This window comes from Equus przewalskii, chromosome 11 (genome assembly GCF_037783145.1).
Source record: "Equus przewalskii isolate Varuska chromosome 11, EquPr2, whole genome shotgun sequence".
Taxonomy (NCBI): domain Eukaryota; kingdom Metazoa; phylum Chordata; class Mammalia; order Perissodactyla; family Equidae; genus Equus; species Equus przewalskii.
In genome coordinates, this window is record NC_091841.1 from 11594185 (window position 1) to 11620150 (window position 25966).

The 25966-nt window shown below is 48.8% G+C and overlaps 1 protein-coding gene and 1 long non-coding RNA gene across 5 annotated transcripts in view; one reads left to right on the forward strand and one right to left on the reverse strand.

Annotated features, from left to right (window-relative positions):
- The window catches only part of CSTPP1 (centriolar satellite-associated tubulin polyglutamylase complex regulator 1), a 184174-nt gene that overhangs the window by 151670 nt on the left and 6538 nt on the right, over nucleotides 1-25966 (forward strand). For all 4 annotated transcript variants that reach the window (XM_008543231.2, XM_008543195.2, XM_008543187.2 and 1 more), the window contains exons 4-5: nucleotides 10580-10664; nucleotides 24813-24898. In XM_008543231.2, the coding sequence (XP_008541453.1) occupies nucleotides 10580-10664; nucleotides 24813-24898 (171 nt within the window). The remainder of the gene's footprint in view (nucleotides 1-10579; nucleotides 10665-24812; nucleotides 24899-25966) is intronic.
- Nucleotides 672-25537, reverse strand: LOC139074470 (uncharacterized). The gene is made up of 3 exons (XR_011524106.1): nucleotides 25243-25537; nucleotides 10469-10506; nucleotides 672-5444 (listed from the first exon to the last, which is right to left on the reverse strand). It is a non-coding gene; the product is annotated as an uncharacterized lncRNA (long non-coding RNA).

Here is a 25966-nt window from a genome sequence, read left to right on the forward strand (position 1 = left end):
GGTCTCATGTTCTTATATTATCTGTGCTGCACTAGAAAGCTAGCACATGGCTTTCCTATCATTCCTACTCTTCTAGCAAGGTATGTGCCACCCGGCTTCAAATTACGTCCTACCTGTTCTTTATGCTACTGCCTCAACCACAGAGAATTACAGTAAGGAATCCTAGCCTGTTAGACCCAAATAGAACCCTGAGGATTCTTGAGACAACCAGTTTGTACGTTTTTTATAGTTCGGAACAGTCTTGCTTTTTAAGACTCTTTGATGTCTTCCCCTGGCTCATACTTCTGTTTTCTTAATTTTTAAATGTATAAATCTTATTTATACGTGACAAAATGTAAAAGGTCAAAAGGGTACACAATCTTACATACTTTAAAATATATCTAACTTAGTCTAGTTGACCCTGATCATTTATATGAGGCGTGACAGAGGAAGAAACTGAGGCATAAAGAGTTGGTGCCCAGTTGAAACCAGGTACCTTCTTCAAACCGTAATGAGTAAGACCAGACTTTGTCTTGTAGAATACTTGTGCAAAAAAGAAATTGGGTGGGTTTGTCCTTTGATGCCACTTTTTCCTTTCTTTTTGTGTGCCTGCCAGTCTCGTGGAAAGAGAAGAATCAGGGCTCAGAAAGCCTCACCATTGTGTCATTTCCCAGGATGGAGAGCCACTGTCATTTGATTCACATTTTTATTAAAATAAGATGAGTGATTCACTCACATTACAGGCAAAGAAGCTTTTACCGGGAAAACCGTACTTTGAAAAACAAAGCTGAGGCTTTAAAGAACAGTAACTGCTACATCAATTTCCTTTCCCAAGCAGTCCCAAAAAAGTCAGACACTCTCTGTTTCTAGCTGCCTCTTTCTCTTACCCACACATATACATATAATTATAGATACAGCACATTATATATGCCCACAAAAGACAGAAAAGAGCAGGAAAGACAAAGGTGGATTCCTCTGAAGAGATGTATGTGTTTATACCCAACCCTCTTTCTGGTTCCTGCCGTTTTGTTTCTTAGGTCTATTTTTTTAGTAGATGGGTAGCCATAAATCCATCATCATTGGTGGAAGTTAGTGGATTCTGACGAGAGAACAGGCTGTGGTCTTTGTAAACACGCCTACATGCTGGCGACAGCTTCCCCTACTCACACAATCATCGAGAACCGGGGAACTTAGATTGTTTTTTTATTTTTAGTCTGTTTTGGTTCAACTCACCCTCAGTGAGTAACACTGTAAGCCACTGCTTCTTTTTATATTTATTTAGAAAAGCAGGAAAATGCATTTTAAGCAAATCACATGCATAATCTGTTCCACTTCTTATTTATTCTATGGCTACTTTGGACAGTGGAAAGCCCAGAGAAATAACTTTTATTGGTCTTTGTTTTCTGTGGCTAGCTTTCTCAGGAAGTCCTCATCAGATAGTTTTGCGGATAGCTTATAAAATTCCATCCCAGCTATCAACCTGGTTTTAAATTAGAAGGGAAAAATGTAGTTGGAAGTATCTTTTATGTACGTTAAATATACTTTTCTCTTGGGGGCCAGCCCAGTGGTGTTGTGGTTAATTTTGCACGCTCTGCTTCGGTGCCCTGGGCTTCATGGGTTCGGATCTTGGGTGTGGACCTACACACCGCTCATCAAGCCATGCTTCGGCAGCATCCCACATACAGAATAGAGGAAGACTGGCACAGATGTTAGCTCCATGACAATCTTCCTCAAGCAAAAAGAGGAAGATTTGCAACAGATGTTAGCTCGGGGTCAATCTTCCTCACAAAAAAAAAAAAAACCCTTTTGCTAACCTGTGTCTAGTCCTCTTAAAATTGCAGAGACAGGCTTACAATGGCTTAAAATATTTATTATTTTTGTTATGGAATTCACTGTTCTAGGTGTTTTTCATCCATAGAAGAAATAAAAGCAGGCTGAGTTCCTAGGTTTCCAGGGACCATACAGCAAGAAAGAAAAGGACATCATAGGGAACCAGCCTTGTAGTAGAAAGAGACCCTGCCCTGGAATGAGAGGGCTTGATTTGATCCTGGCTCCACCATTTACTTGGCGATTTTTGTCTCTTGCTGGGGTTCATTTTCCTTGTCTATAAAAATGGGAATAATACCATTATCCTCTCTCTGCCCTACAAGGTTCTTATGGGGATCCAAAGTGACAATGCATCTGAAAATGGGGTTTGCATAATTACACAGTCTGTCTACAAATATGACTCATAGCACTTTTAATAGTGAGATGATAGAGCCTTGGCAGTGCGTTGACTATCAAGGAAAGAAGTGTGCACCTGGCCTCAGGCAGGAAGTCTGTTATTCACTCATCAATAAGAACAAAGGCTAGACGCAATAATCATGAGATAAGGAATAAGATTGTTTCAGCCACCTACTGGCTGGAGCTGGAGACCTTGGATGAAGTGTACCTTTTGTTACGCAGGTGCCATCCCACCTGTGCGCCTCAAATGCAGGAGAGTAATAACCAGGGCAACTCCTGGTTACTGAGTGCTCACCTTGTGCCATATGCTAGCCCTTTAAATTTACTGTCTCTGTTTTTTAATCCTCTCTTTTAATTCTCTCAGAAACTCTTCATGATTAGCATTATCGTTATTCATACTATTATAATCGTTAGGATTAGTATTAGTCTTCACTCTCATTTCTAATTGGCTTGCTGAATGTCACATGGCTCGTTAGCTGAAGAACCAGGGTTTGGATCCTGGTCAGCTGATTCAGGAGCCTGCCGTCTTAATCGTGCACCATGTAAGATGCACATAGGGCTTAGGGCCAAGGGTTTTTACGCTGTCTCTATAGGGCCCTACTTTGAAAGCAGACCTCAGACCTTCTCTCTCAGCCACCTCATCCCGGCCCCTCTAGCCTGGGCGAGGGCTACTGAGAGAAAGTTGGGTAAGAAACACTTTGTTTTTACCTATGTTGTACTTTAAGTTTCCTTATAAGATTTCCATTGGAAAAAGTGTATCTGTTTAAATTTTTTTCAACCCTCGTATACCACAGTCCTTATTGTACAGGTGAGAAACTGGAGGCCCACAAAAGGTGTGCCCAGAATAGTGTAGTTAGTTCTTTGCAGAACTCAGATCAAGTTCTTTTCTCTATATCATGACGTGTCTCTGGTAGAACAGACGTTCCCCCCCCCCCAAAATGACATGAGAACCCTCATTCTGGCCGTAAAAACCCGTGTATGAAATTAAAAATGCTGCCTCTTTTTCAAAGGTTGAGTGAGGCACTCCGGCTACACCACCACTGAAGGGGAGAATGTCCCCCTAGCCTCAGTGACCGTGAGGAGGGCCTGAAGTTCCTTCTCCACCTTAGCTCTTGTGCCTGTTAGCCACCTCTCTTCAATTAAAAACAAGCGTGCTCACAGGAGTTTGTGACAGCACCCGCTTCCTCCCGGGTGACACTGACACCTTGACTCTGAGGTCTGTTTCAGAAGGCACGCGCTGTCCTCCTATTTCTGGACGAAATGGTGAAGTAGCAGCACGGGGTGGAGCTGGACGAGCTGGTCTCTGGATGGAAATGAATGGCGGTGCAAATGCCGGGCTTGGAATACCTTCCTTGATGGGCTGCTGGGCCCTTTGGGAGTTTACGGTGCCAAGATCCTGCTCCACGTTTTGGTGTTCAAAGCAGCCTCCCATTTCCTCAATAAACCGTCCGGAGACTGTGCCCGTGCCAGAGCAGCTAGCCCTGCGGCTACTGGAGAGGGGCTTCTTTTCTCCTGGCACTGGTGCCTCCTTCCACAAGGCCATATGGCTGCCAACCCTGGGCATGTGCAGCCTGTAGTGTTTCATGTCATCAAAGCTAAGACAGTGACCTCCCCCAGAACCAAGCGTTGTCTTGGTCCTCCAACTCTCAATGGCCCCATCATGATGGACAGAGAGGGCCACACCCCAAGGGTCTGACCAGGTATAGGGGCTTCTTATCACAGCAGGTCAGGCCTGTGGTTCACTCCCACAGTGGTGAGCAGGGATGGTTAGCCTAAAACCTAATCAGATTGCCGTCATGTGCCATTCGTGATCCCGGGGGAAGAATTTCAGACCCTCATTAGAAATGCTCACAGTTCTTTAAATCCTTGTATAATATACACAGCTCTTGGGGAGTTGCTTTTGTTCATTCTAAAAATTGCCGTGAAATTGTTACTGTGTCTGATTTAATACTTTGCCTAGAACATACATACTGGTCAAATAGAAACAGTCACTTGATGTTGGGCTTAGTCATAATAAAATATAAAACTAAAGAGTCTGGCTTTCTGCCCCTCTTTGAACACACTAAATGTGCTCTGGGGAGTAGTGAGTTGGCAAAGGATAGTGTTAATAATGGCCCAAGGACTTTACCCCGCAGGTGTCATTGGAAGCCACTGCTTCTCATTCCTTCCGTAAAATTATTTCCCTCTCAGTAAACTATCATTTCCTTCCATTTTATAATATGAAACAACAGTGCTGTCAAAGAAGATAAAATGTAAGAACACAGCCCACTCTTCTTCTGGGGCTTTGCTTGACAGGAACATAGCCCTGGGATGTTAGAATCTTCCTGTGACGTGCGGTACCAAGGGCTGCATGGGGAGTGAAGCTGTCGGATGTCTTGCCTCCTTCCTCTCCCTGCCCCCACTGTCCCTCCCTGCCCTCTCCTTCCGTGCAGAGAAGCGCTGAGGAGTATTTACTCAGCTGTGGACTGGTACCAAAGCCTCAGTGCCCCGGGGATTGGAAGGGGTGGTATGGTCGTGCCCCGAACTGTCCACGTCCTTCCGAGCATCTCTTGGCAGAGCAGCCCGGCTGAGGGTGTGTATCATTCAGAGCCTTCACAAGCCCTGCATAAGAGAACATAAAAATAATTGCAGCTGAAAATTGGAGAGTCCACTCATGGGCTGCGGTGTTCTCTGGCCTCTGTGGTGGTTCGTATTGAGATCATGCAGCCAGCCAACTAGAGGTTGTTCAGTCCTCTGGGATTCCCCACGGCTTGGTAGCATTTCATTATCTCCAGCTCTTGTCCCAGCACTGGCTCACCCAGCCGTCAGCATGTGGGCACTCACACAAATGAATCCACACTGAACCCCATTACATCCCCCATACTTCTGGAGCTAAAAACCCCTTGATTCAGGCTCTGGGGAAGGCTTTCTCTGAGTAAAGGACAAAGATATGACCCTCATTCCTTCTGTCTGGTGCTCCTCCTCTGATCTCCTTTAGTGACCCTGGAAAAGGCACCATTTCCCAGGAAGAGCTCTTCTCTCTCCCTCTGCTCTCTCCCTCTGGAGGGATGCTCTCCGTCTGTAGCATCTGAGTCTACAACCACATTCTGCCACAGTTCTTCTGAGCAAATGTTGTGGGCACACATGGTGGTCTGCGAGGAGTTTGTAGAGATGACTGAGCTGCCCCACAGAGCTTCAGAGGCAGGAATTTCCAGAGCAAGAAGGCAGGCCAGATGTGGAAAAGACAAGAGGAGATCTGCATCCTTTTTTCCAAGAAAAGAGGAAGTGAGAGCGAGTTAGTCCTTGTGTATAGTGGGCATCAGTAAATTCTGGCTAGATTAATTTTCTCAGCCAAAATAACCCCTTCTATCACTCCCTAGGATCAGAGTGGAGATCTCTAACACAAGAATATTTTGAGTCAGGGCTGCTTATCTTGAAAACTACAAGAGCTGTAACAGTGGTAAAGTGAATTATTACTAGGAGGTAAACCCTAGACTACTTCTGACCTTCAAGGTAAAATAAGTGATAGTTTTATGAAAATAAATATTCAAGCTGATTAAATTGCACACTGGATGAGGTGCTAGGAGTCAGCCAGCCCATGAAATGTGTGCACCTGCTGTGATGTTTTCTGTTTGCTGAGAGTTATGGTACCTTCCAAACAGGACAATTTCCATTTTCAGCACCTTACAGCTCCTGGCATCTCCTCATGCCCCCCGAACTTGGTAGACATCCTCCTGTTCCTGGACGCTCCCCATCTCTGTGTTCACACGGTGACCAGACCTTTGTCCCTCCAGATTTCCATCTGGGGCACTATGCGATGCATGTTTTTACACATTCGTTTCTTCAACAAATATTTACTGCTATGTGCCAGGCATCCGTTTTATTTATTTTTATTTTTATTTTTGTGAGGTAGATTAGCCCTCGGCTAACATCTGTTGCCAGTCTTCTCTTTTGGCTTGAGGAAGACTGTCGCTGAGCTAACATCTGTGCCAGTATTCCTCTATTTTATGTGGCATGCTGCCACAGCATGGCTTGACGAGCAGCGCTAGGTCCACGCCCGGGATCTGAACCTGCAAACCCTGGGCCGCTAAAGCAGAGCACGTGAACTTAACCACTACGCCACTGGGCCGGCCCCTCTTATCCCTATTTTATAGATGGAGCAACTGAGGCGTCAAGAGCTTAAAGATCAAGTAATTCGAAATCAGTGGCCAAGCTCGGATTTGGACCCAGGCAGTCTGACTCTACAGTCCATGCCACTAGCCCAGTGCTACACTGTGCTGCCTCTGGAGATGATAGGATCAAGGGTGTAAAAACCTCCGGCCCAGAGCCAGGCACACAGTCGATGCAACCATTGCAAGGTTTGGAGTAAGAAAGTTTAACAACTCTGACCACCCACAAAAAGAGAAGTGCCGCTTTGTGGAGAGCGTTCTGATTTTGATCTTGTCCCAAAGCCTTCTCATGTCTTTGCCTTTGAACTTTCAGGACCTGCTGGCTGGAGCTTTCCTAATTATGGGGGTTCCTTTAGAGGAGGCATCTGCTGGTGTACACCGCCTCCCTTCCCTGCGCTTGCCAGGGCTCAGGGCTGCGGGCAGGTGCGCAGGGAGGAGAAATGGTGGTGGAGCCGCAGCACAGGTGTCCTCATCCCCACCCTCCCGTGGCCTCCGGCCCAGCACAGGCTGTGGTGCTGGAGCCCAGTGCTTCCTGTTGACAGTAATTAGAACCTTTGAGACTCAATTTCTTACATGAACAAAATCCTAATTCACTTGAGTTGTCTCCTTGATCCAGTTCACCTGGAGCTATTTAGTTCCTGCAGTTTCTTTGGAGGGGAAAACAAGCTCTTAAGCCTTCACACATTATGGCTGATAAGATCAAGGTTCTGAAAGGGTAGCTGGGCAAACTTTGGAGCCAGACTGGGGTTTGAATTCCAGATCGACCTCTTCAGTGTGTACAACCTGAGTTTGGGGGTCTGTGAAATGGGGAGAACCATGGTGAAGATTAGATGAGGTGACACATGTCAACCCCTTGGAAGAAGAGTGCCTGGCCCGGAGTCAGCGCCCAGTGAATGTTAGCTGTTAGCATGATCGTTATTAGACCCATCAGCCGTCTGCCCGCCTTCTTTCCCTCCCAGCCTGGGTTCTTGCTCCCGGAAGCCAAGTCCCTTTCCTCTCCCTCAGGCTCTGGACCCTTCTGTCCTCACTCCCCAGATTATTTCCTCCCTCTAAGCCTCCACGTCCTTATCTAAGTGGGACTGGGAGTAATGGAGTCTACTTCATCAGGTTGTTGTGAAGGCCAAGCGAGCTAATGCAAGCCCTGGGCACAGAGCTCGGTGACTGTTCAGTCTCCTTAACTGTTATTCCTGACGTACAAAGGGCTGCCTGGAAGGGCCTTTGAGGTCTCGGAGAGCTCTAAGAGCCAAGGGGCCCCACGTAGACAGGAGCATTCAGAGTTAACGGATTCCTGAGTGTGAGCCCTGGGAGCTGGGGAGACCGCCGGCTTATTCACCACTGTAACGCTGTGCCTGGAACCGAGGAGGCACATGGTACCATTAAAGGAATGAATACTGCAGAAGAGTATTCAAAAACAGGTTTGGCTCAGGCAACGTGACAGAATTTCCAAGGCAAAATGCTCCTAGGTGTTTAAGCATTTAAACTCGGCAAGAAACACCTTTCTCCTCTCTTCTCTCTTTGTCCCCAGGATTTAAAAACAAAACCAGAATAGCCCCCATTGTTTAGTGTTACTCTGTGCTAGACATTCTGCCAAGCATTTTATAGGCATCATCTTTTAAAATCTTGACTTCAACTTTAAAATCTTGACTTCAACTTCAGTCATCATTCCCGTTTTACAGATGAGAGACTGAGACTTAGAGAAATTGAGCAATTTACCCAAGGTTGCATACCTGGTAAATTACAGAGCCAAGGTTTGAACTCTAGCCTGTGGGACAGGAAGGGGACAGCTCCCATTTGTGCATCAGTGTTCTGATTTTGGTACAAGTCTTACCGCTCGCCATTTTCCCAAATACCCACTGTACAAGCAAGGAATGTGTCCAAGTGGCAGATGCCTTTCCCCTGAAATCATCTGGCCTCAATGTCATCCAGCCACTACTTTAATAAAAGTGGAACTGCTGTCTTCCACAATTAAGGTGGCAAAAGTTGTTTATTTGCCTGCACTTCCATTCATTTCTTATCTGACTATCTTCCTCACTTTACATTTGGGAAAGTCAGGTTCCAGAAGTGGTGGACAGGATGCCTGCTGTTTTTCTGGTGTATTGAGTATTTCCGAGAGCCTCTTGTTGCACGAGAGAAGCACAGAATGATTTTTGTAAGTCATTTGTCTGTCTTTGGGAAGCAAGTGTTAAAGTACATGAGTTAGACTATCGTCAAGAACCTAAAGGGAGCCGAGGGTCTGGAAACCGGGAGGCAGACTGATTCCCAGCCTTGTCTTTCTTGATTAGATGTGAGGGTTACACAGCCATCTCTCTCTCTCAGCCTCTCATTTTCCTTCACCCTGTTTATCTTCCCAAGGATATCTTGTAGGTAATTTTGGAGATAAATGTGAATTCCTGTGAAACCCTTTGACTCCCGTAAGAATGGTATCCGGTACATCCACCAAAATTTAGCCTAGAAAAGCACTGAGGATCCAAAGAAAGAACTTTCCTTTATTTACTTCCTGCCAGAAATCCCTCCTCTCTCTACAGGGAGTTCTGGAGGGGGAATAAAATGGGAACATGTTAGATTCAGTGGCTCTCCTCCCTTCCCTTTGCCTTTCCTGTCCCTCACCCCCAATCTGAGGCCAGGAGTGGCTGTCACTCCTTCCCTTGAAGAACAAAACCTCCTACCAAGCTGTGCCCGAGGTCAAGCGAGTGAGGAGAGGAAAGTGCACACCCCATTGTGGCCAAGACGGAGGCCGCAAAAGCCATCTTGATCCTTTGACCTACATTGACGCTCAGTCTGTTCCTTTAGTGTCCCTGACTTTGACGGTGTGGTTAGTCTAACTCTGTGCCCCCACCTTGAATTGAGCTTTGATGAAAAAGTAGTAGGAACCCAGGCCTGTCCCTGGGGATTTGGGGTTTTTGTCTTGGAAAAGCATCAACCGAACTAGCAGGGGCAAGAGATCTGGATTCCTGTGGCTTGGGCTAACTTAGGCCCAAAGAAACCAAGTGCCTGTGATCATCATCCTCCTTCCCCCAATGTGGCCATGCCCTCTGGATTCCCTTCTCTCACGCATTCTCCCAGTTAGGGCGGCTCCTGGGTAGCTTGCTCTTCTTCACCGTTAGCTTGTCCTTCCATATTTGAAATGCTTCGGTGTGGAATACTTGCGGACTGCTGCTGCCTGGCTGAGCTACAGTCTTTTGGCTTTAGTACATGCAGTGACAAACCAATTTGAAGCATCAGTGTATGTCCTGTCCCTTGGGATCCTATGGAGTGCTCCGAGATTTGCCTCTCTGGCTGATATGCTGGGCCGCAGAGCCTCGTACTGGCTCACCTCTCCCAAGCGCTGCTTCTGTGCCCCAGGAGTCACTGGCTGCCTGGATTGTACGTCTTGGGTCTTTGTCAGGGCCTCTTATAATAGGATGACCAGATTTGTGTGCAGGCATCCCAACGAAGCCAGCCTGCGCAACACTGGAAGACAGAGTAATAACGTCTGTGGGTTGCTATGCTGTATTCTTCTCCTTCATACATCGCAAGCCTGAGTTAGCCTTAGTACCGCTTCCAGATATTCTGCGGATGGTTGTCGGGCTTGTTGTGGTGAATGTTACCATGCCAGAGAATTTCAGCAGATTTAACCAGCTTTGAAAGGACTCATTCTTGCAAATTTTTATACACAAGGAAAACCAAACTCAGAAGGCTGATAAAGGCACCCGCCTTGCTCCCTCTTCTCACCCGACCATTTTTCAAACCAGCAAAGCTCCTTTGGCCAAAATGTTGTGGCTGGGTGCCTGCCACTCAGGAAAAGCTTTGTAGAAATATTGATCTTAAAATCGCACCCCACGGGGGCCAGTCCGGTGGCGCAGCGGTTAAGTTCACACATTCCGCTTCTCGGCGGCCCAGGGTTCACCAATTCGGATCCCGGGTGCGGACATGGCACCACTTGGCAAAAGCCATGCTGTGGTAGACGTCCCACATATAAAGTAGAGGAAGATGGGCATGGGTGTTAGCTCAGGGCCAGTCTTCCTCAGCAAAACAAGAGGAAGATTGGTAGTAGTTAGCTCAGGGCTAATCTTCCTCAAAAAAAAAAAAAATCGCACCCCAGGAGGTTAGTGGCTGGCACACCCTTAACCCTGACTCACCTTTAAAAGGGCAGCTCTCCTGAGACTGGGTCTGAAACCTGTGAAATGACCAAAAAGAGAGCGAGGGTGTCACATGCAAACCTAATGTGTTCCTCTCCATTTCCACTTCAGATTTGCTGACCATGAAGGAATATCACTGTTTGCTGCAATTACTGTGCCCGGATTTCCCGCTGGAGCTCACACAGAAAGCAGCCAGGTACGTCTCCTGGGCCCTGAAGGCCAGCTCGGCCTCTGTGGGAAAGAGCTTCTTAGAGAAACCCAGAATGTCTACGAGCAAACCAGCAAACCATAAGGGAAGGATGAAACCATTAGGGAAGAAACTGGCATTTGGAGAGGGGTCTAATTGGGATTTGCCCAAAAACGTAATACTCACTTTCTACATTTCCAAAGGGAAGCCAAGCAATCGCTCGTGGGTTCTGTGGGGAGCCTTAGGGTCTGCAGATAGAGTTGGGGGGTGGTGAGATGAAAAGGCAAACACACACACACATGCACGCACACACGCACACGCACACACACGCACAGAGAAAGCGCTAGAGGATATTCTGAGAAAAGAAGGGGCAAGAGTTGGCAGCAACTTGTGATGAAGGGGGTTGAGGTGGGAGAGCGGCAAGGCATGAAGGTGAGAAAGCCCAATGGAGGGGAGGATACCTTGTATTATTTATGCTGAAACGAGGTTTTCAAGATTAGTCCAGAACCAGGAAGACTCAGCAGAAATACTTAGAACCCCCTAATTTCTCTGTTTGGTTTCACTGTCATTCACATTTTTTAACCAAATGAGATATTTGGACTATGCCTCAGTTAACTTTTGTTTATTTAACACAAAAGCTGAGGTAAGGAAGCAAATGGAAGTATAGCAAAAATCTTGCTTTCTGAAACATGCCAGAACAGAGGATTGTTAGGAAAATTCTCTGTGTTCTACCATACATGATGGATGCATGGCGTTAAACATTTGTCCCAACCCGTGGAATGTACAACACCAAGAGTGAACCGTAATGTAAACTATGGACTTTGGCGATGGTGTGTCGATGTAGGTGCATTGGTCGTAACACATGTCCCGCTCTGGTGGAGGGTGTTGCTAGTGGGGGAGGCTGTGCATGTGTGGGAGCAGGGGGTATGTGGGAAATCTCTGTACCTTCCTCTCAGTTTCTCTGTGAAACCGAAACTGATCTAAAAAAGTAGTCTTAATACTAATTTTTTAAATGGCCAGCTTCCCTACATCATAATGAGTGCATTTCCCTTCATGGTTGCATTATAATTCATTTACCTTAATCATCTCACTTCATCCTTATGAAAACTGTTACTTCCCATCTTACTGAGGAGGAAACTGATATATCTCATTTTAAAAAAGGAAAAAAAAAAAGAGGAAACTGAGGCTCAAAGAGGTTAAGTATCTTGCCTACACTTACTGGTAGCTTGTCAGGAGCAGAGGTGTGACTGGAACCCAGGGCCGCCCGACTCCAGAGCTGTGGCTCGTAAGCACTTTGCGTTGCCGCCTCCCTGTGTCGTGACCTCATTTCTGCTTGGTGGTTTGGCCCACTGCTATCAAAGCTGCGTTGGCCACACCGCACCAAGAACTGCCTGACTCCTTGAAGGGGCCGACCAGCTCCCCGCGGCCTGGAGAGCTGGGCAATCCAGTGCTGCCCGCAGCCGGCACTGGCCCCACACTGGCGCAGGCTGTTTGCACGTCACAGCTCGTGAACTAATTTTGCCGATCACATTCACAACCTGTTTAGTGATCACACACCCAAAATCTTGTAGATTTTTTCCCCTTCGTTGTTCAGTGGATACTTGCCTTTTCCAGTGGCCCCTGGTAAAAGCTGCCGTTCAGGTTTTATAATTTTAACTTACCTGCTATCTAAAAGAGATGAAGATCTTTTTTCCTTAGTTGAAAAAAAAGTGTGGGAGGTTATCGCCTGTAATTTAAAAGCAGCCAAGTGGAGTTATCTTCAGATTTCCAATGACAATTCCCCTTTGGGGACAGATCATTTTAAGGAAGATTCAGCCCCAAAATTGGGGGGAGGGCGACTCAGCATCCTTAAAGATTTAAGATAACACTGAATAATAAAAATCAGCTACAATTTCTACATAGCTGAATAACAGAACTCAGCTGTGATCTCTAACTAGAGAATTCCTAGAGATTTCCTAAAGAAAAGGAACCATAAGAGTGAGGGTGTGTGCTCCGTGAGGGCAGGCAGGGTCTGTCCCAGCCTCGTTTGCTGCGGGATCGCTGTAGCTTAGCATAGGACCTAAGGTACATGTTGGACAGTCCGTGAAGATGCCCCGAGTCAGTGAATAGATGAATGAATATTCCTTGTCTGCTGTTGGACATGGTTCTTATAGTCCATGGTCCTAAGTAACTCGAAGAACAGAAGTCAGCAACTATATCCTGTATTCATTTGTCCATTCGTTTATATATTCATCAAATATTTCTTTTTAAAGAGGTTTTTGGAATAAAATTCACATACCATCTAACTCATCCAAAGCATAAAATTCAACGGCTTTTGATATATTCGCAGTATATTCACATCCATGACCACAATCAATGTTAGAGCATTTTAATTATCCCCAAAAGAAATCCTGCACCCCTCAGCCATCACTCCCCAATCCCCATCCTCCCAGCCCTGGGCTACCACTACTCTACTTTCTGCTTCTGTAAATTTGCCTGTTCTAGACATTTAAAATAAATGGGCTACATATAGTATGTGGTCCTTTGTGACTGCTTTCTTTCACTTAGCATGATCTTCTCAAGGTTTTTCCAAGTTGTAGCATCGAATATTTCTTGAGCGCCGATTTTGTGCCAGGAGCTAGTCTGCACACTGGGAATACAGATATGGTTCCTGCCCCCCAGGGGGCTTGACATTTGGTTGAGAAGAGGATCACTTGGGTACTGGTCACTGCCTACCACCACTCTGTGACGTGTGTCCTTGGTTTCTATCACTCCAGCCTTCTCTGGATTCCTGTCCTCCTTTCTCGTTGCTGAGAGGTAGGTGGCCAGTTTATGAGGGTGAGCCTTCTGTATGCTTTTCAACCCTGCTTGCATTTGCCCCACCCATCCCCAAGACCCTTCCAAACAATCTGATAGACATAAGCACAGCAAAATTAGGGCAGAAGTAATAGAATTGTCTAAAATCCACAGATTCTTACACTTATTGATACGGAGGGGCTTCGGGAGTGCTATTTCCCTAGCTGTGGCCCGAAGCTTACCCACTCCTCGCCAAGAGGGCTACTGTTTGCTAGAAACTTCAGACCTTCAGTCTGAGGAGGAAAAGCGTTGTAGCCCGTCCCTGTCAACAGCAGTGTGAGGGAATTATGGGAATGCAAGTATAAACAGCAGGCCTGGAGTAATCCTCAGGATGCTGGCTGCAATCAGAGATGAATTCAGAACCAGGGGGAGTTGTTTTCTCCCTGTGTACGAGCATCAAGCTTCGGTGTCAGCTCTGCCTCCCGATGCCATTCTTTCCCCACTCCCCTCCAGCTGGCGTGTGTGGAGAAGAATCGCATATGTCCCAAAAAGTGCACTCTGATCATTGAAGCTATTCTCATTTTGTCCTGGAGGTCAGGATCCCAACCTCCCCCGACACAAGCCCAGGCTTCTGACCAGAATGGCCACTGGGGGTGGTCAGGCCTCCAAGGCTGTTTCTACTGCCAGAAGAGGCACTGCCCTCTCCCGTCTTCCTGATGGGCCCTCTTTATTCAGGGCCCCGAGGTCTGGGGACAGGCTGCAGAAGGAGGCGCCAGTGTGTGATGATGTGTGTGCAAAAGAATGTAATCCACAGGCAGCTGTACACCAGAGCCTGTTCAGGGCCATGGCATCTCCACACGCGCTTGACTTATGTGCTGCAAGCACCGTGGCCAGGCCCTGGGGCGGCAGGTGTGAGCTGGAAACACAGGAAAGGAAAGAGCAAACAGACTCCGTGACAGCGCCCAGCCAGACGTCCTGTCCACCTCACACGTTCCTGCCGCAGTGGGAGGCGTTACGTCATTGCATCCCTAAACGATCACCACAGCATCTCTGTCTCTGTCCTCCACAGCCTGGGAGGCTTTCCTGATGGTTGAGAGCATGCAACTGGAGCCAAACTGCTTTTTTTAATTAATTATTTTTTTATTGAGGTATAATTGACGTATAGCTTTCTATTAGTTTCAAGTGTAAACAATGATTCGATATTTGTGTATGTGTGTATGTTGCCAAAGGGTCACCACAGAAAGTCTAGTTAACATCCATCACCATATATAGTTTCAAAATTTTTTCTTGTGGTGGTAACTTGTATTTATTTTATTTTATTTTATTTTTTGAGGAAGATGAACCCTGAGCTAACAGCTGCCGCCAATCCTCTTCTTTTTGCTGAGGAAGACTGGCCCTGAGCTAACACCCATGCCCATCTTCCTCTACTTTATTTGTGGGATGCCTGCCACAGCATGGCCTGACAAGCAGTGCCATGTCCGCACCCGGGATCCAAACTGCGAACCGTGGGCCACCAAGCGGAACATGCGCACTTAACTGCTGTGCCACCAGCCTGGCCCCTTGTAATGATGACATTTAAGATCGACTCTCTTAGCAACTTTCCGATGTGCAATACGGTATTATTAACCGTAGTCACCGTGCTGTACAGTGCATCCCCAGGGCCTGTTTATTTTTTAACTAGAAATTTGTACTTTTTGACCGCTTCACCCATTTCGCCTACACCCCTCTCCCTACCTCTGGCAACCACCAGTCTGTTCTCTGCATGAGCTTGGTTTTGTTCTGTTTTGTTTTGATTCCACATGTAAGTGAGGGGTGTCTCTTTCTCTGTCTGATTTATTTCACTTAGCATAAAGCCCTCAAGGTCCATCCAAGTTCTTGAAATGGCAGGATTTCCTCCCTTTTTGTGGCTGAATAGTATTTGTGTGTGTGTCGGCATCCCACGTTTTTTTATCCATTCATCCACCGATGGACACTTAGGTTGTTTCCATTTCTTGCTTCTTGTAAATAATGCTGCAGTGAACGTGCGAGTGCACATATCTTTTTGAGTTAGTGTTTTCATTTTCTTCAGATAAATTCCCAGAAGTAGTATTGCCGGATCACTTGGTAGTTCTGTTTTTAATTTTTTGAGGAACTTCCATACTGTTTTCCATAGTGGCTGCAAGAGCCAGACTTCTTGAGTTCAAATCCTGGTTCCACAATTTGTCAGCTTGTGCCCTTGGGGAAGTTATTTAATTTCTCTGAGCCTCAGTTTCCTCATTTATAAAATGGGAATGATAATAGTTGTAATAATTGAAGAAGTATGTCATGCACTTGAAATAATGTCTGGCACAGAGTGAACTTTCAGTGTTGGTAATAGTGGCATTGACCTTGGCCTATAAGAGCGCGTGCATCATAGGGTTAGAAAGACCCGGGTGTACGTGCCACCTGGGCCTATCAACTGGGTGACCTTGCGGATCCCTCTTCACTTCTCTAAGCCCTGTGTCTCTGTCTGTAAAATGGGGGTAATAATAGTAACTGGCTCATGAGGTGGTTGTAAGATTTCAACAGAGAAAACTGTAAATTGCTTAGCATGTTGTAGACATTCAATAAATCAGTTTCTTGCTGTTAAAATAATGTTGGCGTTATTATTATTACCAAATTTTAAAAAGATAAATGAGAAGTTCCTGACTTCCTTAAGGTAGTGCTTTCTGGCCGTTTTTTCACTTCACAACACTCAAAAGATAATACGTAACACTAAGTAGGGTAAAGACAAGGCTGCCTGTGATTAGCCCGCGGGCTCTGGCCTCCTCCCGCCTGGGCCAAGGGGACCATCACACCTGTAACCCCTTCAAGGCCCACGGCCTGGGGCCAGGAAGCTCTGTGTTCCAAGGGTGAAGATTTAAAGCCACAGTTGTCAAACCTGAGCGTGCATCAGAATCACCTGCAGGGCTTGTTAAACCGCCATGGCCCAGGCGCGTCCCCAGAGTTCAGTGGGTCTGAGGTGGGGCTCACAAACTCACCGTCCTAAAAAATTCCCAGGTGATGCTGATGGTCTGGGCCACTCTGAGAACTGCTCGTTTAGAGCATTGCAGGCCAGTCTCATTCTGGCATTTCAGAGTTGATTGTATTAAAAGGAATTGTATTTCCTTCTCTCTCTTGTCATCTGAAACACTGTTTAACTCGCTCCTGCCTTACTGAAGACCAGATTCCCTAGTGAGTAATATATGTTTAATAGGAAAAGCTCTTCTATCATGGTCTGTGCTGAATACATATAGTGCTTTGAAAGCATGTAAACTCCTAAGGAATCTAGTTTTAGACATAGCAGCTCCCCCCCATTTAATAATGTCACTTTTCAGCTGGTCCCTGTGTCACGAAGGCAGGAGAGCCCAATGGTGAAGGACTCAGGAGCTGGAGCCAGACAGCCCTGGATTCAAATCCCAGTTTCTTCACTTACTGGCTTGTGACATTGAGCAACTTCTCTAAGCCTCAGTTTCTTCATCTGTAAAATGAAAATAATAATGCCCGTCTCACAGAGTTGTTGTTAGGATTTAATGAGATAATGCTTGTAAAATACCTGTCACATGGCCCTCAAAAAAGATTACCTCTTTTTAAAAATTACAGTTAGTGAATGGGGAGTGATGCTTCCTTCCTGTATTCATTTTCCAAATGGTCGCTGAGTGTCTACCATCTGCCAGACCTCGTGCCGCACACTGAAGGAGACGGCTTCATGCTTTCGTGGTGTCTTTCTTTCCGAGTGCCTCTCCCCTGCAGTGTCCTTCTGTGTGGATATTCTCCCCAGATCTGCCTTGCCATCTCACAGGATCACTGTTGCCCCAAAAGGTCTTTCACCGAAACAGACTGTCCTTTCTTTGCCCTTTTATTCACCAAACATTTATTGAGTGCATGTTATGTGCCAGTCATTGTGCTTGTGCAGGGGCTGTGGCAGCGAGCAAAACAGATGTTCTAGCCCTCGAGGAACTTACAGACTGATAGAGCAGCAGACTTGGAATCGATGAAGCGCCAAGTGCTGCAGGAACGTGTAAACAGCAGGCCCAGCCTAACCAGGGGAGGCATGGAGGGCTTTTCTAGGGGGAAGAGATGCTGCGTTTGGACCTAAAGGATTAGTAAGAGATGAACTTTCCCTCTCAGCTCTCTAGCCTTATCATAACGCCATCACAATGACGACAGTATGGTACCAGAGGAAGGAGGGACAAGTGGATCCTGCTAGGCAGGTGGAACAAACCCACACATTTATGAAAACGTGATATGTGAAAGGGCAGTGCTGCAGAGCAGTGGGAAAGGGAGGGTTCCGTAAGCAGTGGCTGGGCAGTTGGTTATCCACATAGGAAAAATAAATGAGATCCCTGCTTCATACCGTATTCAGAAGTCAGTTTCACATAGATACAGACCTAAGTGTGAAATGCAAAACTCTGATGCTGATGGGAGTGTAAAATGGTACAATCACTTTGAAGCAATTTGGGCAAATCTCCAAGTTCAGAGGTATGCTGGTTCTAAGGAACATGCAGCGTCGTTTCTTAAGTCACCACTGGAACAATCTGCCTGTCTTTCTGCAGAAGAAAGGAAAGAGTGGTGTCTTCATACAGTGGCGATCCACACAGCAGCGACAGTGAATAGAGGGGGATATATGCATTGACACTGATAAATCTCAAAATACCAAGTTACAGAATGATACATAGAGAATTTGAAAACAAGCAAAGCAAAGCTAATGTTTTAAGAATGTAGGCATTTGCATTAGTTACTTAGTATAAACCATGCAGCGGGATGCCAACCCCCACGTGTCAGTCAGTGAACGCTAAGCCGCCAAGTTTCAGCGGTGCTCTCTACGGAAGAAGGTAGACGAATGGGATGAGGGAGCGGTGCCCACGCGGCTTGAACAGTAAGTGTAGTATTTTACAAAGCTTTTAAAAACTGAAGCGAGGATGGCCAAATATTAAGGTTTGATGAAATTCGCTAGTGAGCATACAGGTGTTTGTTACGTTATCCTGTGTAATTTTCTGAAGTTTTAAATGTTGCGTTTAAAACAAAAAGGATGGGTAGGATTTAGGTAGGGAGCAGTGAGAGGGAAGAGCCATGGAGGGAAAGTGAGCAGCCTGGAAAAGAAGCCAGGCTTTCACCAGGGATGACCTGCAGAAACTTTGAGAAGCCCATGGGCCTGGAGTTTAAGGAGTGTGGGGGCTGGGAGAGGAAAGGAGAGCCTCGCAGGCCATGCACTGGATTTGGGTATTTATCCTGAGAAGGTGGAACAGTCCCCCGGCTGTACAGCTTCTTGGAGGGCCAGGATAATGGGGTTCAAATGGCTTGGCGAGCGTTCAAGCCCTCTTCAGAGCAGAAGCGGCTTTGGGGCCTACGCTCCCAGCCCTCCTGGGGGCAGATGTCCTACACTGACAACAAACAAGTGTGGGAGAAGGGGCAGTGCCACCAGCAGGGAGGTGTCACCGCACCAGAGAGCGGAGAGTCCACTTTCCTTACCAGGTGCAGCTGCAGGTGCCGTAGGCACTGTGAGTAGAGTCAGAGAGACCTGTGTTTGAATTACAGCTCTTTCGCTTCTGCCTGTAACCGTGGTCAAGTTTCTTAATCTCTCTGGACCTCTGTCCTCTCAGTAAAGAGATTCCCTGAGCTTACCTCGCAGGATTACTATGAGAAGAAAATGAAACGATGGATGTATGGTGCTGACAGAGTAAGGCCCTAACGAGCGGGAACCATGTTGTTGTTGTTACTACCCACACTCTCTGGATCCAGCTTCTTAAGCACTACTGGGCAGGTGGGGCTTGGGGTACCCTGGAGGTGCAGGGTGGAGCCGGGGGAGAGCCAGGACCTGGGCATCCCATGCTGCTTTGAGCGCCCAGACTTGTGACAGCTTGCGCAGCACGAGGATGCCTCCAGCACAGTCCGGAAGAGGGGCAGCCCTGGGGAAGAGTCCCAGGGAATGCTGACAGCAGCCTCTCCCACCTGCAGGAGGCCACCAGAGTGTAGTTCCACTCTCTCACGGCGCTGACCTGAAAACAGCCTGCGAGGCTCATGGGGAGCCCAGCCGACTTGGGGACACACCTCAACTGCACCCATGAAAGCCCGTGGTCACATGACCCCCCAAAGAAGTGCAGTCATGGCAAGTGGCTCTTCTGTCTGGCCCTGGCGGAGGGCTGGCTTCCCCCAAAAGTAGACTCGAAACAAGATATCTGGCTTCCACCTGAGAGCTTCTGCCTGGCTGGGTGCTGGCAGCCCTTACTTCCTCTGAGCTATATTTTTATTTGCTATTTTGAGTTCTTCCAGCACCTTCAACCAGCTAGAATACACTTATTGATAGCAACTAACACTTACTTTGCACGTTTAGTATACCCTAGACATGGTACATCGTCATACTGACTCTTCACAAGAATCCTGTGGAGTAGGAACTGTGACTGTCCCCTCTTTACAGATGAGGAAAGTGAAGCTCAGAGAAAAGGCGACTTGCCCCAGAAAAGCTCACTGGGCCTGTGAGTGGCAGATCGGGGACTTGATCCCAGGGCTGCTAACCCAGAGCTGTAGGGACACGGGTGCAGCTCACACCACCAGACAGAGGGGACTGACCCTTAGGGGTGAATAGGAGGTTGGCAAGTCAGTACGTTCAGGCTGGAAGCTGCTGCTTCCTTGGCACCCACTTGACTCTCGGCCAGCCAGCCCATCCCAGCTGTTGGAAGTCAGCGAGGGAGGGAGAGGGGGCCAGCCCCCTCGGGACTAGCTCGGACGCTGCCAAGTGCTCTTTCTTCATTCCAGTCGCCTGCGCTGGTCTCCACCCTTCACGTGGTCCTGCTCGGAGCCAGCCTGAACTGAGCTGCCTTTACTCCCCCCAGAGTCCCTCTCTCTAGCCCTGAGGCCTGGCCTGCAAGGATCCCTCCATGGTCCAATAGATCCGCACAGACTCCGGCTGGCAACAGCTCCCTGTTGGCTCCACTTCAGAGCAGGGGCGGCCCAGCTCCTCCAGGTGTCAGAAGCAGCTGGCACGTTAGCCGAAGGCCTCTGGCAGGAAGGGGTGTTGAGCCAACTGCCATGAACTGGAAAACAGCACATGTGCATGACCTCGTCTCCAAGAGAGTCCTTCTTGAGCCTCTGGGGGTGGTGACAAGTTTGAGTTGAGGGTGAAGGAGCTGTCTGTGGGATGTAGGGCCTACAGCCTGGGGTTGTCCCTGTCGCCAGATGCAAAGACAGACCTGCAGCCTCCTGCCTGTCTTACCCACAGTCTGCCAGGAGTCCAGCACCAGAGACCCAGAGCGTTCAGGGTGAGAGCGTTAGCCTGGGGATGGACGGCGCAGCACGTGATGTTTCCGAAAGCACCCTTTTGTCAGGCCTTCAGCCTTTTCTGCAGCCACAGGCCTCCGACCAGCAGACGTTTCCCCCAGAGCCAGCACTCACAGGAAGAGCTGTTAGTTCTGTCCGCCCTTGGGAAACACTGTCAGAACTAGAAGAGACTTTCATACTTAGCGGAAGTCCGAGCCTTCCGGCTTCTGCTTGAATATCTCCAGCAACAAGCAGCTCACTCCTTCACAGAGCAGCCATCATCCCAGAGCTGGGCAGCTTGGAAAGGTCTTTTAGAGCCAGACTCTAGATCCCTGGGCTCTCCTTCGGGGCTCGGGGTTCAGCCCTCACTTCCTCCTTGGTCTTCTCTTCTAAGCTACAGGATCTCAGTGCAGCCATTTGTCTGCTGTCGTGGTCTGCAGACTCTCCAGCGCTCTGACCCCCCGTTCCATGACTCTAGCTTATTCCTCTTAAAGGGACTGCCAATCTGTTCACAGAGTGTTCAGATGTCACCTGGCCAGGGGAAAAGAAAAGGGTCCTGTGGCCTCTCTTACTCATTTGTTCATGCTTTCCTTCATTCAACACACATTTCCTGAGGGCCTACTGTGTGCCCTGCACCGTGCTGGCCCTTGGAGTCAAGCAACAGGCAGAGAGACACGTGTCACCTGGTGGATCTTAAAGTCCTGGGGCAAAGACAGACATGAGGCATGTGAGGAGGTCGCAGAGGAAGCCAGTAGCAGGGAGGCCTCCCCTCGTCAGCAGCGGGGCGGGCTTCCCAAAGAGGTGCTGCATAGGCTGCAACCTGAAGAGCGAGCAGGCACCAGGAAGGTGAGGAGGGGGCATGCAGGGCAGGAGCACTCTAGGTAGAGGGACGGCCTGGCTTGTCTGAAGGGCACGAGGAAGCAGGGAGCATCGGGGACTCCTGAAGGATCTGCATTGTCGAACACAGTGAGGGTGCTGCCTGTGGCCTTCACCGAGTGGAGAGAGGTCAGGGGAGGCAGAGGTGGGTCACGTGGGCTCGCAGCCAGGCTTAGGACGGGGGATCCTGCTGAGGCCCAGGGAAGCCCGTGAAGGGTTTTAAACAGAGTTGCAACATGGTCAAATTCACACTTTAAGGAACATCTTTCTGACTGCAGTATGGATACTCAATTCGAAGGAGGCAAGGTGGCTGGGAGACCGGATGGGAGGTCATCCAGGAGCCCAGGAAAAGGTGGAGGTGGGCGTCAGAGGGTGGCTGTGGAGCGGAAAGAAGTAGACGGATTCAAGAGAAGTGTCAGGGATAGGATCGATGGCCCGGTGACTGAGGCGGCAGGGAATCTCCGGGATGTCAGGAGGACTCCCGGGTCCCTGGCTGAGCAGAGTAGCGGGTGCTGTCCCTGTTCAGGAAAGCCCAGAGCCAGTTGACTTTCATGGCAGCCAGTCTCCCTGCCTGCATTCCAGAAAACCCTTCAGCCTTTTGCACACGTGCTGCTGGGATCCAGCCACGTGTCCCTCAGCAAGAAAGCCCTTGCGCTGTCTGCCACTCCCAAGTGTCCTGCTGGTCCCTCCCGACCAGTGTGAGTTTCAGCCCCCCAAGGAGAGAGGTCAGGACCGGAGCACACGCAGGGCTGCCCGGCTCCCACAGAGACTGCTCCGCTTGCTCTGGGGGGTCTCCTGCCCTCCGACGGCTGTGCTCTCATCTCCCCCAGCTGCCCATCTCCAGAGAGGGTGCTCAGGTTCACAGTCAAGCGCGGCCCCTGACAGAAAGCCGCAGGCAGGCTCTGAGCTGGAAGGGCAGGTCCTGTTTGCAGCTCCTGTCCTATCTGTGGCTGAGGGAGGAGAATGGTTATAGCAGCTGGCTTCGAAGCCCTGGTGTGGCGGGGCCTGTCTCAGAAGCACGCTGATTAGCAAGAATTACAACTTGTGGAATTAGACAGCGGTGATGGTTGCACAACTCCATGAATATGCTAAAAACACTGTACCCTCTTAAAGGGTGGATTTTACGGTATTATATTGCAATATAAATAAATGAATAAACAGATAAAGAAATAGTAAATGGAAGTAAGTGCTGTAAACAGGAGCACTGGTCCAGGCTGATGAGAAACAGGAGCCAAGTAACGTCATCAAAGGCTCTGGCTCCCCTCCCTGGTGTCCTGCTTGTGTTCTGCGGCCGGCGCCCTCTGTACTCATTACCTTGAGGCCCTTTGAGGTCCTGGCTGTCCTGGAAGCAGGGCAGGGAGGAAAGGGCACTGGCTTCTCTCCTCTGGGGCCTTCTCCTTCTCTGCTGAACCTGGGAAGGAACACCTTTGGGTGCTGGTGGCTCTTCCTCCTGAGCGCGCCTGAGGGAGCCAGCTCTTCCTCCAAAGGTTGGGTGTCCGCCCTACCTGCCCTCTCTCCACCTCTCTCGCCTGTCCCTCCCGGTCCAGATAGCAGAATCTGGGCTCTGCGCACTCTCTCTTCCTTTCTGCCTGCCTGGGCTCTCAGCTTATGAGGAGGATAACCACTCGACCTCTGGCTCAGCTCTCAGTCCCTCGAGCCATCGATGGAAGAACCAGGGCGCCCTCCTGTGGCCTTCGGCAGCATTGTTCTCCCCACCCTCTGGTCTTGACTTTTTTCCCAGTCGGAATTTTAATGTTGAAGTCTGGCAGTTGAGGCAGGTTTTCTCTTCCCCAAGAGATACATGAGAAACAGTTAAGACCGTAAGACAGGTGAGAAGAAGAGAGATAAATTAGCCACAGAAACTAAGAAATAACATGTTAGTGTTTACTTTCTGTAACTTTATTTTAAAAGAGGCGGTGTGAGCTAACAGAAAGCACATCACCTGTGGAGTCGAGACTCAGTCTCTTCACCTGTAAAATGGGAATAAGAACAAGATCGACCTTGTAGGATTGTCGTGGGATAAAATGTAATTAATGTAGGTGAAATACCTTGCACATTGCCTGCCATGAAGTAAGTACTCGGTAAATGGTACCTGTTTCTATTGTTATTACTACAACTAAAGACCAAATCTAGGAACGCTTTTCTCTCTTCGGGAGATCTGAGTCCAGGGCCAGCTGCCTTGCACTATCCCAAGGGCACCACTCATATCACATCCTCTCTAAAGCCTTCCCAGAGGCGAGCAGTGCTGGCTCTGTCTGGAGCTAATCCAGCTTCCATTTGGGGGACCATCCAACACAGGAGGTGGAGAGAGGTTTAGACAAATACACAAGACAGCAAAATAAAACAATTTTTATAAAAGGAAAGATAAAGCCCGAAAGACCCAGTCAGAAACAGATGAGGGGCCCAGCCCCCCTCCATTCGATGAGTTTGGCACCCTGCCTGGCACATGGATGGAGCCCAGCAAGCGCTAATTTCCTTCCCTTCCTGTCCTCTCTCCGATGAGGCCCCGAGCAGAGTAGGAATATGGCTGGGTCTGATCCCTTTAGTGGTCACATGGTTTTCTTCCTGTGAGGTGGGTGCGCAGTGGGAGGGACTAGAGAGAGGAAAGACCAGGGGGTGGTCAACTTGTGAGAGCGGACAGCCAGGAGGAGCAGTGGCCACCATGGCGTCACAAGACGGGGTGTGCACTTTGACCCTCTCAAGTGCAGAGTCCCCAGTAGCTCTGTCCCCTCTTCCCGCTTCCCTTCTGTGTCCCGGGATGGAGCAGCCTGTAGCTGTTCCGGCCCTTGGTAGCTTATTAAATCTCAGTACCACTTGCCAAGACCCCTTTAAACCTCTTGGCTGTTCTTTTTGCCTTTTCTGATCAGCTGTATTTATTCTGAACTAAATGGTCCTCACTGCAGGATGAAAGGATTTACTGCTTAAGTATATGAAAAGAAATCTTGGCTGCATTACAATTGCAGCCTCTTCTTCCCCGGTTGCTGCCCTCCCCATGCTCCATCTACTAGCTGGTGCCACAGAGACTGAACTGGGAGCCTGCCCCGGGAGTGTGGTCTGTTCAGTTTGGTGGCAGAGCCCAGTTGATGGAGGAGAAGTGGGGTGACTGGGAGGAGCTCGCTTTTGGGAGCCCTCTCCCAAATGTCTTGCTGCCCCAAGGGAGACTGGAGCCCCAGGAACGGCTCCCTTGCGTGCTCGTCCTCTCTCTCATACACACACACACATTGTCTCACATTTTCTCTGCTTCCCCCTCAGGATTGTGCTCATGGACGATGCCATGGACTGCCTGATGTCTTTTTCAGATTTCCTTTTCGCCTTCCAGATCCAGTTTTACTACTCAGGTAAGACTCTTCCAGGGCCCCTTGTGGCTCCTGTTGGGACCACGCCCCCCTCTCCTGCCCTGCTGCCCTTTCCATCTGTGTGCCTGGCACACACATTTCTCTCCCCCCTTCCTTGGGTGGTGTGCTTCAGGCCGCGGTCACTAACAGGATGTCCAGTTCTCGCTGGTGGTCCCAAGATCCAGTCTGCAGAGCCTGCTCCCTCAGCCTCCTCAAGACACAGAAAACCACAGCGCTTCCAGGCAGCAGCGCAATAAGTCATTTTAAATAACAATGAAAATAACAACAACTGCATTACACGCTACTGTAACAACACACGATGAATTCACTGTGTATCGAAAACTTACCATGTCCCAGGCATAGCACTAAGCACTCCAATCCTTACAGCAAGCCTGAGAGACGGTCTGCTGAGAGAAGCTTCGCAGGTAAGGAGCTAGTCAGTGGCGAAGCCCAGACTGCAGCGGAGGGTTCACTCCGCAGCCAGTGCTCTCGGCCGCTCTGCTGGTCTCTCCCCACCCCTGACTCATGTGGGCACACATTTTCCCACGCACACGGCTTTTAATAAGCACACTCCAGTCCTATCTCACACTCCCCCTGCTCCCCAATTCACACCAGCTGTGCCCTGAAAGCCCTTCTGGAATCAGGTGGAATAAAAATAGCTGAATAAATACAAATCCACATCAGCTCACACACAGAGACATCAAATGGAATGTTGGGTTTGGAAATTGCTGACCATGTCCATAAACAAACTTGTTTAAAACGGGCTCTTCCAGTAAACAGAAGGCTGTCCTTGGAGCCTGGACATGGCCTTCCTGCCAACCCTCCAGCCAGCCCTGACCTCATTCAGGCGCCACATTCTGTTTCCTTGATGGCAGCCCAAGGGCCTGGTCAGGCAGGGGCCGGAGCTTGGGGTCTGGCCACCTGCTCTTCGCAGCTCCAGCATCTATTCCCATTTCTCTGAAGCTCCCGGGCCTCGAGAAGGAGCAGCCAGGTTTGGGGGAACCGTTTCCCCTCACTGCCTCCGGGCCCTCTCCTTGCAGCACTCCCAGGACGGGCACAGCGCTGGGCCCC